The sequence below is a fragment of the Halichoeres trimaculatus genome, unplaced genomic scaffold, assembly GCF_033239565.1.
Source record: "Halichoeres trimaculatus isolate MK-OKI-2021-1 unplaced genomic scaffold, fHalTri1.1 fHalTri1_scaffold_3, whole genome shotgun sequence".
Taxonomy (NCBI): domain Eukaryota; kingdom Metazoa; phylum Chordata; class Actinopteri; order Labriformes; family Labridae; genus Halichoeres; species Halichoeres trimaculatus.
This window is the reverse complement of record NW_027437181.1, coordinates 11679145-11693687: the sequence shown is the minus strand read 5'-3', so window position 1 is coordinate 11693687 and position 14543 is coordinate 11679145. Positions and strand designations below refer to the sequence as shown.

Below are 14543 nucleotides of genomic sequence, written 5' to 3'. Positions count from 1 at the left end.
TTCCCACAGATACTGATCCAACTTTGAGAGGCACCAATACATGGATACACTGATACCCGATACTAGGATCCGTATCAGTGCATCCCCAGTAGTGCTGCACGATTTGGGGAAAAGGTGCTATTTGCGATTAGGTGGACAATATTGCGATTGTGCTTGCGATTTAATAAAAAAAGTTGTGTCATGATGAGTCTACAGACTTGCTTGGTTATCACAGAGAAAAATCTGAATTGCATGTGCTGACATTGCGATTGCGATTGCGATAATCGTGCAGCCCTAATCCCCAGTAATCAACACATTAAAGTCCTGGTCCTAATTTTAATTGAGGGCTTAAACAACCAGGATTTGGATTTTGGGAAAATCTGTTTCATGTTTTTTTTCCTTTTGATAAAGAAAGGTTTGATTAACTTAACCACTGCTTTAGTTTTAGTTTATCACTTAAATGACATCTTCTCACTTACCGATACACTCCAGCCCCGTGCTGTCCAGAGTACTGCCCATTGAACACAAACACACGAAGGACCCTTTGCTGTTCTTGCAGTCTCCATTAATACACGGGTTAGACTCACATTCGTCCACATCTGTAGGAGAAAAAAGGATAAACAACCTTTATCAATCCAACAGCCTGTCATTCATCATTCATCATTTAAAGAAGCGAACATATAAGTTTCTGACCTTCGCAGACGTCTGTCTCAGGATCAAAGAGGTATCCTTTGGGACACTGACAGGTGAAACTGCCAGGTGTGTTCCTGCACAGACCGTTGTCACAGTGCTGCCTGTTCATCAGACACTCATCGATATCTGAGGGAAAATACACAGATATGATGAATTTCCTCATGCTGGATTTTAATTTCATGAACGTACTCTTTAGCTTATATTCCAGTTGACTTACCAACACAGTTTTTGCCCGTCAGATCAACCTCAAAGCCTTCATTGCAGGTGCACTTAAATGTCCTCAACATATTCTCACACACCCCGTTCTGGCAGATGTCAGGGTCGAGTGCACACTCGTTTATATCTGACAGAGGAGAGGAAAAGTGCTTTTAGTAATAACTACACTTCATATATTCAATCATGTTTGGTTTTTGCAAGATGTTCATTTAAAATCAGTAAAAAACCATAATGATGAGGTTGCCTTTATTACCTCGTCCATCACCAGTTGTGCCACCACCGTTTGGACAAAGAGCCAGGAACTCAGCTGCAAGGAAACACAAAACAGCACAGTTTGGTTGATAAGAGGAAAAATCAGCATTTTGCAATCACATCCACTGAAATCCAAGAAATTTCAAGGGGAATCCCTTAAAAGTATGTCATTATCTGTTCCCATGTTTTCTCATTTAGGCTTTTTGTTGTGTGTGAATTGCCTCTTTAATGTGGTGCAGCTCTGGCATCTTTTGACACAGCAAATTTAACTAGCCAGGCTAATGAGAAGTGACTGGATTGTGTGTGTTTGCTCCATATGTATGTGCAGGGTGGAGTGATTTGAATATCCGTACCAGAGCTTTGTGGCGGACAGGGCTGGCAGGGTTCCCCATAGGCGTACTCTGTGCTGGCACAGCAGCACTCCGACTTGGTCACAGCTCCGAATAAAGGCCGTACACACTGCCCTCGCTTGTAGCCACCATAACAAGAACTGCGCATATGTGTGTCTGTTTTGGGAAAAATAAGACAGACAGAGTTTGTGAGGAAACCCAGATGAAGCAAATAGATGTGGAAAGCGGGTATGGATGGAGTGAAAAGAGAAAGAAGAGAGGCAAGAGTCCATGTCTCCAATAAACAACAATACTGGCACAACAAACTGCTGTTCTCTCTCCATAATATCCTGGGATTTGAGACATTCTCCTGCGCTGATATCATCCTGAAGAAAACTCACCCAGACTGAACAACAGCATTTCATCACTTCCCAAACAATACACAAAGAAATGTCATTTACGGGTATGAGGGAATGTTGCAAATAAAGGCATAAACAGATCTGCTCTGCGAGTGTCAGCCCAGGAGATCGAAAGCACGGAAAACATTTATCAAAACGGATCAAAAACATGCTGACTAATGAACGCCAGCATGTGTTTGAAACAGGTAAACAGGATGAGATGTTTGTAATAATAACGTGTCATTTTTGTCACTTTTAGTTTGGCTCATTTTCCCACTGAACTGGGAAATATTTGTGCTGAAGTTCCAGTTAAATAAACAGACAGCTGTAAGATTTAATCTCACAAATTAGGACAAACATTGTGAAGAACACTTTGTCTGACCAGGGAAGTCATTTTAAACCAAAGCATGTGTGCTTGTAGGAAACAGCTGGAAATACCAGCTAATTCCCAGGGAAGTAAATTAAATTCTTAATCAGACATATTTTACACTTTTACATCAGAGGTCTTCAACAGGGGGTCCTCGGCCCCTGTGGGGTCCATGAGGCTACTGCAGGGGAACATTTTTGGTTGACGAGGCAATCTTTTACATTTTCATTTAATTGTTCCTAAATATTTGTTGCTAGGCACCGCCCTGTTAGCTATGGCTGCCTTCTGCAGCAGCTCTCTCTTCACTGTCTGTTTCTTGTAATTTTTCTGTCTCTTTTTCGTCATCTTTGTATTTTGAGTGGATCATTACTTTGTATGGCTCATTTGTTGGTCATGGACACCAAACTTTTTGTATCTTCAGTGATATTTTTACTACTTTTTCTCCTATGTTTGTCTGGAGATCCTACATGTAACCATTGCTGCATTGTTTACATGTGAACACAGCTGTTAGCAGCCTGTAGCATGTCAATGCTAACTGGTGTAAGGCCTGATGTCTTCCCACAAGGTGAGGAGAAGGAGGTGAGGAAGATGTGCTGGTTCTCAGGTGTGAGCTAAGAAGTGACGACATGGACCTGTCCTTCCATCAATCGTTATTGGGAACATAAGCTCTGTCTCCAATAAGATGGACAAGCTAGCTGTGCTAACCCAGCAACAGAGGGAATACCAGAGGGCAGAGTAGCATCATGCCATTCACAGACATGGCTAATGGAGCTAACATCGGACACCAACTCCATGTTGGAAGAGCTTCACCTGCTGTGAGCAGACAGGATACAGGAGACAAAGATGGAGCATGACTGAAGAAGCTCAGTCCTGGACCCTGTGGAGGTGGAGGTGGAGGCTGGCTGAACTGGAGAATGATGGACAAACTGTCATCATCTATTTTCTTATGGACTTTTTTGCACTTTCTATACACTTTCTTACTTTTGTTTTCTTGATTGCTGCTGTGACTTCAATTTTGTTGTACCTGTTACAATGACAATAAAGTTCTATTCTATTCTATATTTCACTTTTTACTCATGTTATTGTCTTTGAACACACATCAAGGGGCGTATGGTGGCCAAAGATTTTATCTTTCAGTCAGAAACGAACACATTCAGCAACACAGCAGCTCTCTAAAGGGTCACTCAGCATTCATTTCTAGCTCCTCAAGACAGAGGAAGACCAGCCACTATCGCTGCCAATCACGCTGTGGCATGTTTCATCAGTTAGGAAGTCCATGGACTGAAAACCGCTGAAGACCCCTGTGATACAACATATGTAACTTAGGCAGCAAAGCAATGAATGACTATCTAGTAAGGAGGCAAGAAAATCAAATCAACACATCAGCACATTCCTGGACACAAAACATTTACTCACCAACACAGACACGTCCGTCCAGACCCACAGCCATCCCGGCCATACACTCACAGCGAAAGGATCCCTCCGTGTTGACGCAGTGGCCGTTCATACACATGCCTGGGGTCTCACACTCATCAATATCTGCAAATAGAAAAGTTGTACTATTTATATTCAGTTACAAGAAACTTCTTAGTAACTGACTAAAACCAACACAGCTGTAGCCTTTCACTTTCATAACCCCTGCTAAGAAAACAATCTCTACTAACCCTCTTCATTAATTACACTAATAGGACACATGCAGTGTTTGTGTTCTGTGTGGGTGTGACAGCTAACAGACAGACGGCAGATAGGGATGAAGAGGCCCCGAGGTCCCGCTTAGACTACACATTCATCAACAGCTGCATACATTAGCACACTTCACCCACACCCTGCTCTCAAATTTATTTATTTATTCTGCTCAGACTAAATCAGGTCAGTGTCTCTGACATCAAACAGGTGTATACATCGAGCCATGTGGAGCTAAATGGCGACGACTACCTCACTGAAAAGAATGTTCTTTGAGGAAATTTGGCCGTTTAAGTGTTACATTCGTTCTGGTGATGCTACAGGTGGTTTCGTTCTTTAAAATTCAATGAAAAGTGCTTTTTGCAGCAGGTTTCAGGCAAAGTTAAATTTGTTTCTCTTGTGTACAACTCTCAGGAAAGCTGTCTGTGGGCCACATCTATCTGCACGTTCAGCTGGCCTGCCAAGATGCTGAGGAATTTTTCCAAGGTTTTCAAGGGGATTTCTGACTCTTCTGTGAATACTCATATAATAGAAACACAAACATGACAGCGAGGTTAGCCTGCTAAAAATACAGGTCAAATAACAAGTGACTTCAAGTATATTCTGGCAGCGTAAGACGTGATTGAAATAGTCCTACACTCCTCAGGCTGTCTGAGAAACACACCTACACACATGCGTCCACTGGTATCCAGCAGGTATCCTGGTTTACAGATGCACTTGAAGCTTCCATCTTCATTGATACACAGGCCATTGAGGCACATGTTCCTGATCAGACACTCGTCCTGGTCTGGAGTTGAAGAAAAAAAAGTGAAACAGGTGAGGAGAGCAAGTTAAGATCAAATAAAAACAACCCTAAGCTGAAGACTTCTTTGTTATTAGCAGCAAAAAAGCAAACTGTCTACAAAGACCGAAATATATGAAATATTCAAGGCACATACTGGTGGTTTTATGGTTAAACCAACAGAAGCACAGTTAAAACACTTCAGTTCAATTAAATTCTGAGCAGTAGGACAGTCAAGGAGCTTAGTTGCCGTATATAAGTCTTAATTCTGAGTTCAACAGTTTTAATCAAACTTTTGAAACCCCCTTTGGTGCATTCAAGTTCACCACAACATAATAAGTCGGTTTCCCAACACCAGCTTCATTTGTGATCTCGGTGAAGTCATTTCAAGAAGACAGATGAAGAAAAAGAAATCCCTTAAATCAGGGAAATGTGAGAAAATGTTGCTCCTAAGCAGCCAACTTTATCGTTCGGGGAATTTGAAAGATTCCTGATCAGATCAAAAGGCAACATTTTTCATACACTTTGAGCTGAGAACATCATTCCCATGTGTAAATATAACAACGTGACAAGAGCAAACATGAACAAAACTAGCATTTGTAGTCATACTATGCAGCCAACTTTTGGTAGGCTTGGTCCAAAGCCAAAAATGGGGAAAATAACAGATTTTCTTGAAGTTTCCTTGAGGGCATGCTATGCACTGCACTCACTAAATGAGAAAGACTTAGAAGTTCAAACTCTGTTCCTTTCTTTTCTTTGTAACCAGACACAGTCACTGTTTGTGAAAGTCATATTAACACTTAATGAAAGTACAGGATTTGGAGATAAAATTGTTCAGTAATAAATGGAATGTATTCAAAGCGAGTTAAACAAATGTGCTGATACTCAAATTTCAGAAGAAAGAATGGAAAACACAGTGTACTGACACCTATAAGGAGGGACAAACTAAATATTGACAACATAAAGTCCTCTGGAAAAGTAATAAAAATACACATTTTGCACTAAATGGGGTGAAACACACAAAACCACCAGCATGACCACTTAAAACCACGTCTGTGATGGCATACGCCTTCAACAAGCATCGGGATGAAATCACCACCTCCAAGAGATCCATGGTCCATTAATTATACACATTACACATGCTGACATATGACAGAAAACCAGCCTTGACAAATTTCTCTTCTCTATAAAAGTAGAACTTGACAGACCTTGACAGTTTTTTCCATCTGATGAAATCTCAAAGCCGGCGTTGCAGACACAGTGGAAGCTGCCTTCAGTGTTCACACAGCGGCCGTTGTTGCAGATACGACCGTTGGCCACACACTCATCCAGATCTACGCGAAATAAGCAGTTAGCTCAGTAAACGCATACATCCTCTCTCTGAGTGTGTGTGAATGTGTGAGTGTGTGTACCTCGGCACTCTGTCTTGGTAGAAGTTGTCTGGAATCCAGGTGGGCACTGACAGATGTAAGAGCCGAGTGTGTTCACACACTCTCCATGTGCACATGGGTTTCTGTCACATTCATCATCATCTGGAAAGAGACGCATAAAGCTTTCAATTTTCTTCACCCACATTTTCCCCCTTTTAAAGTGCTGTAGAAACGTTTTCCTCACTCCGTCAGAAACTTACCAATGCATTCTCCTCGCACGTCCAACTTGAAGCCCATGTTGCACTCACAGCGGTATCCAGCACCCGGCATGGGGATACACCGGCCGTTCAGGCAGAGGTGACGATAGGCCTGGCACATGTTGGTGATGTTCTGGGTTTGAATGATGACGGGACCTAACAGGAACATTCCCACACTTGTGTTATTTACAGGCCACAAGTTGCTTCATGAAGTAGATCTTTAATACGTCTATTTGCTCAACTGATACAAGACATATTGTACAAAGTAGGAAAGAAAACTTATTGCAACTGTCACAGAAAGCAGAAAGGGATTTTTACTTTGTTGTATGCAAATGTGCAAGACTGTTTTCTTTTAGGCTGTAAATGTCATGTGTTTGAGCTTTGGATATGTTGGTGGCACCAAACAGTTGATCTAATGAGCTCTGCATCAGAAAAGACTTAGTCAGAGTTTTCCCATCATTAACATTTAGCTTGTTAGCAAGAGGGTGTGGGTTGTTGTGAATGTGCAAAACTGCAATCTTAAATGTGGTAACCCAAGCTGACCCAAGCAGAACCACTGCTGATCCTCTGAGTCAGTAAGTGTGACTCATTAGCTGTTGCACATATCAACTTCAGATAAATAGTTTATGAGTGTGAACATGAACCGTGAACGCAGAAGCTAACCTGAAGGAGGCTGTATCGGTAGTTGTCCTGGAAATTGTGGAAACTGTCCTGGGACTTGCCCTGGATATTGGCCTGGAATCTGGCCAGGTCCTTGACCAGGACCCTGGCCCGGGATCTGGATGGGAATCTGACCGGGGATTACAGGCACCTGGCCGGGGCCTTGCCCGGGAGTCTGACCTGGATATGGAACTGGGTAAATGCCTGGAACATCAGGGCCTCCTGGGACACGACCGGGTATGAACCCTCCACCGTTCCCATCAGGTATCTGGATGCACAGTTTTTGGTACTCTTCTAAAATGAGCACATGGGAAAACCAACAGGAGGTAAACATGTGTATACAACATGTGACCAAAAGATTAGAAGCTATATAACGGCGAGGGCCTCACCTGTTCCACGGATGGGGCACATTTCAGGAGTTGACCCATCAGACCAGCAGCGTCCACTGTCACAGCAGCACTGCATTTTGGTCAGCAGCTGTGAGTTTTGGTTGGCGCAGCGCCCATTGATCAGGCTAGCATAGCAGTACCCACCACGAGCATCTGTGGGAAACAACACAGCATGACGTCAGTTACGTTAACCTCTTTGTTTGGAGTAGGGCATGTGTTGTCTGCATGTTGAGAAAATTGGCAGGAGTACAATCAGAAAGAAGTCATTGTAGCTTCAGATTTTCCATCATTTGAAAGATGGAAGCTACTTCAAACAGTCATTACTTCCTATTTATGAGAACCTTTCCTGCATTCTGCGGTTTCTGGCACCGAGCTCTGGCATGACGAACACTCAGGTTCCCCTTCACATAAATATATCATGTCTTGTTTCACACCAAGCCCATCCAGTATACGTTTCAGATGGATGAACTGACAGGCCTCAGAGCTGACTGCTTGGTTAAGCTCCACAGGATGTAAGGGAAGCAGAGCGGTGGTTGGAGGACTATCAGTCGGCCCCTGGACACTCTAATGCTGCTGCATGAAAAACTGGACCGTTCTGTGCAACAGTTTTCTGGAGCAAAAAACACAGACATTCCTTCCTCACAAACATCCTCTCCTGGGGGGTCATGGAGCTTGTGTGATTGCATATGCTGGTGTATGAGTGTATGTGTGTACACATGAGTGAGGATGTGCGTGTTTATTTAGTGTTCTTTACTATTCTGACCCAAATTCCTCTCTGGTCTGTTTTGGGTCAAGCTGAGCTGAACTTGCAAGCTGCACAGGCATTTCTGGTGACCGTTGGTGTGTCTGACTTTGAGTCTGTGAATATACACGCTGTTATCAACTCCCCAGGATGTGGGCTGCTCAGTGACACACATACTTCACTCTTCACCCCGATTAAAGAACGGGTGAACAAACGCTTTTTCCTACCATGATGTGAAAAATGTCAGCCGAGCTAGAGAGGTTAACTCCACTTCTCACATCACGTTCTCAGAGTGTAAAGAGAATATAGCTCCTTATTGTGGAAACAGGCAGGTGGCTACTGACCTAAATTCTATCAGCTGGAACACTGGAAACGGCTCTTCCTGCTGTCAGAGCCATAAAGGCAGAAGAACCAAAAAGGGGTGGAAAAAGGAAAGAGAAAGTGCTCGACTAATCTGTTTCATATTTCATCCATGCTAGTTAGCTGAAGGAAATACAAGTGCGTGTTTATAGCAAACATGTATGAGCACTCACCTATGCACCTGGATCCATCGACGGAGGTGTAATATCCCTGAGGACACTTGCAGAAGTAGCTGCCAACAGTGTTAGAGCATTCACCTACGCCACAGAGACCAGGAATGTTTGCACACTCATCCAGATCTACAGAAGAAGAGAGGAGAAAATGTAAAAAAAAAAGAAAAAAAAACTAAATACTTTGTTTTTCCTTTTCTGCTTTAAACTGCAAATTAATCATATGTGTTGATAGAAGGACAGTTAGACTGAAAACACAACCCCAACCGTGAGTTTCCGAGAGAAGCGAAGCACATGTTGGCAGTGACAATGGAAAAAAAAGGCATTGTCACAGGATATTGAATCAAGGGGCCTCCGCTGCTTCTCTTCTGTTAGCACGGTTAAGTGAAATTCATCATGCACAAAGTCTGTTCAGAAATTCAGTGTAACCCATACCCGTTTAAAAAGTCTTTTACACAGTCCAGAAGTTTTCCTGCAATTATTTCTGGGCATAAAATAGCACATTTTTTTACTCTGCAAAACGTGTGCCTCAAAACCCTGTTCAGTCTGAGTTCTGACTCGGTCTGGAAACTGTCATTTTCATGTCTTAATGAGCTGATATTTTTCACAGAACAACGGTTGGTCTTTATATGTGGTTGTGTTGCAGTGAAAAGGAATTTATTTGAGATACGTCGGCCAGAAACGCTAAAAAATGATTGAGTCTTTGAGTGGTTGCATACATAAAGTGAGAAAGATTATGATCTAAAAATTCCCTGAGCCAGTCAGAAGCTGATAATTAAGACCCTCGAGCAAAGGAGAAATGTATTTGCAAATTGCAGAGTGAAATACTTTTCTGGCTGTCTTGTAGTGTCTGTTGATTAAGCTAGCTAAGAAGCTGTTATAAACCAAGGTAATTCAATGACCACAGAGCAGCAGCTTCTTTGAGTAAGACTAAACTTCTACAACTTCTCATCTGGCTACAAAAGGTAAAACTGGTGAGGAACAGTAGCTAGTAGAATTCCTCAGTCGTGTATTATTGTCTATTCCTCTGTCCACTGATGTGAGTTGCTGACAGAAGAGACGTTCCCTCTTTGGATGATCACAGTGGCCGATAGGTGTTAGCAGACTTGCAAACACTACAGCGCAAATACAAACACCACAACACAACAGAAGTACAGCCACAGCCTAACGGACACAGAAAAGTTGTGAAGGGAAATTAATGATTGTTTTCTTTTGTAACCTAAGCTATGATAAATATAGCTCTAATGCTAATGTAAATAAAGAAATATAAGTATTATGAAGGATATCACAAGGTGCTAGGGATGGGTACCTTTCACATTTGAAACGATTGGGTACTGATGCCTGGTACCCGACAATCGGTACCGGTACTCAACGGAACCGATTTTCGGTACTTTTTGTGTTAATGCGGTAAAAAATATAAATATGTTTAGCAATAAAATCTAAACTTTTTTCATGTAAACACAGTCACAAGGATGCATTTAGGTACCTAAACATGGTAACTTTCGATTTTACCTGAATCAATACCTGGTACTTTTGACTGAGTTCAGTTGGTACTAGGGATGCACGATATTGGATTTTTGCCGATAAATCAAAACCCCTTTTGGCCAATACCGATACCGATACCGATAATCACAAGTTTGTTTTGTTCACTGTAAAGAAAGCTAAGTGTATCCTGTACTGGAATTTATATGTTACTCTTATTGTGACGGTCTTATTTGTTTAAGAAACACTCATAAAACAAGACAAAAAACATTTGATTTTACCATAAATAAGAAATGCATTATTTTTTCAAACTCAAGACATTCAGTATTGAAATACAGAAAAATAATTTCTTTAGATCACATGAACTTTAAATAAACAATGCATTTTAAAGCATAAACAAGTTGCATTTGATTATTTCAGAGCTGCTGTAACAACCTGGTGACAGACACAGAAAGAGAAGGAGATTTTCCATACTGGACATGAACATGGCATTAAAAGGTTATATATTGAAGAATCAATATATTAAATGTTAAAAGATTTTAGCTTTTCTTATGAAATAAATTGATATATTTTTACCACATAAACATAAACAAGTATTGAAAACTGGTACCGTTGAGTACCGGTACTGATTGCCAGGTACTGGGCATCGGTACCGTATCGTTTCAAATGTGAAAGGTACCCATCCCTAATTCATGCTGTGGCTTTTGCATTCCTGTTCTTTGCTTTTGGATTCTTCTTGTGGCTTTTGCAAATCGTCTGACACCCTTGGCCACCGTGGATGATTAATAAAAGTATCTCTTACATTATTTGAATATTGTTGACATTAAGGTTAATGTTAGCAGATACTAGGATTGTAACTTTGTGTCATTGTACCATGGATTAGTGTTTCTCCCTGCTCATACATTTCAATCTGAAAGGAGAAAGTGTGTTATTTCCTCTGAGAAGTTACAGTCTTTCTCTTTCACGTATACGGTATAGGATGAAACGTTTCTTTCAAGCATCACAGCTAAGTGTTACACCAGATTACTGAGAAAAGCAGATCTCTGCTCAGCTTTAATTAATGCATTTCAAGGGAAGGGCAAAGTGGCTTATGTGTGGTCCCTCTGCGCAAAGTAATAATCAAAAAGCCGCAACTTAGGTGAAGTTAACCACAACTAGACGGATGTGACTGTAAATGTACTTTCACATTGTTAATTAGGAACTTTGAAAATAAGCTTTTCAGCCTACTCTATCATTTAAAGAAACACTGAACTTCAGACGTTTCACAGTTGAAGCCTGATGGCTGCTGGCTTGATTCTTACCTTCACATTTTTGTGTGATCTCGTGGAACTTGTGCCCAGCAGGGCATTTACATTCAAAGGATCCCACTGTGTTGATACAGTTTCCTCCTTGACAGATACCAGGGATGGCCTGGCACTCATCCACATCTAAACACACAGAAAAAACAATGTTTGAGCACACACTTCAGCACATAAACACACGTGTGCATTCCTTTAATGTACAAAAGAAGAGAAATGACACGTCAGAGACAGGGAGAGGAAACTCAGAACGTGGCGAAGAAAGCAGTCACACACACACAAACAGACAAACACAAATCTGCACAAGCCTGTGTGTTCATGAATTAAAATCTGTTTTAACAGTCTGGCTCTTTTTTTTCCTGCAATAAATAGAGTGACAGGGGAGAAGCAAATGAAGGAGAGGAATGTCTCCTGCAGGAGGAAGAGAAATAAAAGCCAAGCTGACCAAAGAGGAGACAGAAAAGGGAAACAGAGAAAGGAAAGTTCTTCTTCAGCCATACTGGTTGATAGAGTTGGAGTCTGTGACTTGGAGAGTTTATTTAAATGTGTTACATTCATTTCTTACAGATTGAAAGGTATGTATTACAAGCTGAAAACCTCTGAGAGGCTGTGACCTAAAGGAGTCCCAGAGTACTGCATGTTCCTCCTGGCTCAGGCCGCCTCCCCTGCAGAGGTTCTGATGTTGTCGAATCTGGAGCAAGCAGGCCGAAAGTCGTCTTACCAGAAATGAGCTCTCCCACGTGGCACCGCCACTGACCCGTGTTACTGACTCTGACAGTCCCGCCACAGCAGGCATCTGTGGGCATTCCATACACATGTAGGAGGCACTGCCACCCACCCCAATTTAACCCAATTAGAACTAATCCTCTGGAGAGAAGATGATGGCTAGAGATGAGGGGATGACAGGAGAGGATTCAAGGCAGACATGGCGGGAGAAGGAGTTAAACAGAAAGAGGAAAGAAACAGCTTGAAGTGCTATACTTTCAACAGGAGGGAGGGAGAGTGACAAAGAAAAAAGGGACAAAAACAGAGAGACAGAGACAGAGACGCTGAGGAGCAGACTTTACCTTGGCACGCCCCGGTGCGGTGGTTTGGTATGAACCCTCTTCGACAGGGGTGAGGCTGAGCGGGGCACATCTCACATGGGTGACCCCACGCCCGTCCCACTGTGGCACAGCACAAAGTCTTTGTGCACACAATGCCTGTGAGCTGGCCTTGACACATCTGGTTATTCACGGAGGCGAAGCACGGCCCAGTGCGGTAATCTGCAGAGGCAAAGAAAGGCTCATTTTCTGGAAAAACTTCACTCCGTCTCTTTTGTTTGAGTGCGATACAAAGAAAAATAACAAGGTTTGGTAGAAAATTGAAAACACAGGACACGGAGAGGAGAGATTTGAAAAAATGTTAATACTTTTAATGTGTCAACCTAAACTGTTCACAAAAGAAGCCAATGCTGAAAAGCTTAAAGTTGGTTCTGAGTGAAGAGCTGTCTTCGGTTTAAAGCTCAAAGTGAGTGCAGCTTTTCATGACAGGTACAACTCATTCACAGTAAAGTGATGAAAGCAATGACTGTTACTGATGCTTTTATCAGGAACAGACAATGAATGAGCATGTGTTTGTTTATGTGTGTGTGCATGGTTGTGTGTGTGAGCGTGTGTGTAGAAGGAAGAGCAGTTCTGGGAAACCTTTTAACGTCAGGTGGGCGGCTGTAGAGATGAAGACACACGAGCTTGGACACATTAGTAATGAGAAATCAGTCTGGTTCATGGATTATAACATCACATTTAATTACCTGTATTGTGTTCAACACAATAAAGGCACACGTTGACATATTTACCATGTGGCGTGCTGCCTCTTATCGTTTTTCGTTCCCCTGACAGGGTGTGTCTATGGAGCACAGTGGGGGATTTCCACTATGTCAGCCCTGACCGTAACAGTATGGAATCTATGCTGAATAACTTTCACTGAAAGTAGGTGAAATAATGTAAAGAGAGTCCCTCCATATGGATCCTTCCCTTCCAGCTGGTGAAATCCTTGTTCCCTTGATCCCACGGCTTGCTTGCTCGCATGCATCTATCTCCTTACTCTATCCTTTCTCCAAACACCACTCCTCACTTGATAACTCCCCACAGATTTAACAAAATCACAGAATCTTATCAGCTGAAGGGCCTGTAGATGGTGAAACAGATATAGGAAAAGAGAAATAGGGAGAAACTCATCCCTCCCAAAAGAATCTGGCCCAGATCCAAAGGCAAAAATCATTTCCACATTTCACTGCAGACAACAGACAGGGAGAGGAAAGAAGGAGACCAGTTCCAACAGCGCAGTTTTTTAAAACAAACGAGACATTGTGCGTTTCCCGTGTGGACCGGGGCCCAGCCCAGACCTGTCACGTGCACCACAGCCTCCACGGTCTCCCTGCTTCTGGCACCAGCGCTGTGTGAACAGAACTGGGTCATCTCTACTTCTTTTTCACACTCCCTCCTGTTCATGCTCCACAAGAGACCTCATACTTCATGATATTAGTCTACTTCCCCTTCAACCAGCAGTGGATGGTGACTGAGCCGTTTTCTCAGCTTCATTTCAAACAGAATACTTTAACCTATTCACCACTAATTCATTTAAGAGCTGACAGAAAATAAGTTGTAGCTAGCCGAGTTAAGTCAGACTAGAAAGTGTGTCTTAAATCACGTACTTCTGTCCTTACACTTACTATTTTGAGTCTACAAGTGATGTTCACACCAACAGTATGAAAAAACATAGTGCACTTTGATTTCTCAGCTCGTCCACTCAAAACATTCGAGTGTGGAACATTGGACTATCTTACCCTCGCCATCTTGGCTCCGTAGAGGAAGAGGTGGAAACAGATCAAACGATAAATGATGGTTGCATTTAATGAATAACAGAGGTACAGCTGTGAACGGCTGTAAAATGCAATTGTTGTTTCCGGAAAGTGTGAAGTGGCAGGGTTTGATCTGAGACAACACTACTCTGGAAAAATGGTGCACTGTGCTTCTAAGTACATGTTTTTCTAAGTGTACTTCATGTAAATACTAATGGAAGTACCTGATTTGAGACACAGTAATGGGGGCAGGCTTTGTTAATGCAAATAATGAA

General features: G+C 42.2%; 1 protein-coding gene across 1 annotated transcript in view; it reads right to left on the bottom strand.

Annotated features, from left to right (window-relative positions):
- fbn1 (fibrillin 1) overlaps nucleotides 1–14543 on the bottom strand; it is a 67426-nt gene that overhangs the window by 39900 nt on the left and 12983 nt on the right. Inside the window, exons 7-21 of the mRNA XM_074666001.1 lie at nucleotides 12494–12691; nucleotides 11430–11555; nucleotides 8650–8775; nucleotides 7375–7527; nucleotides 6989–7279; nucleotides 6329–6481; nucleotides 6111–6230; nucleotides 5907–6032; nucleotides 4582–4704; nucleotides 3651–3773; nucleotides 1494–1646; nucleotides 1142–1195; nucleotides 890–1015; nucleotides 673–798; nucleotides 459–578 (exon numbers count right to left, since the gene is read on the bottom strand). Coding sequence (XP_074522102.1) covers nucleotides 459–578; nucleotides 673–798; nucleotides 890–1015; nucleotides 1142–1195; nucleotides 1494–1646; nucleotides 3651–3773; nucleotides 4582–4704; nucleotides 5907–6032; nucleotides 6111–6230; nucleotides 6329–6481; nucleotides 6989–7279; nucleotides 7375–7527; nucleotides 8650–8775; nucleotides 11430–11555; nucleotides 12494–12691 — 2118 coding nt within the window. The remainder of the gene's footprint in view (nucleotides 1–458; nucleotides 579–672; nucleotides 799–889; nucleotides 1016–1141; nucleotides 1196–1493; nucleotides 1647–3650; nucleotides 3774–4581; nucleotides 4705–5906; nucleotides 6033–6110; nucleotides 6231–6328; nucleotides 6482–6988; nucleotides 7280–7374; nucleotides 7528–8649; nucleotides 8776–11429; nucleotides 11556–12493; nucleotides 12692–14543) is intronic.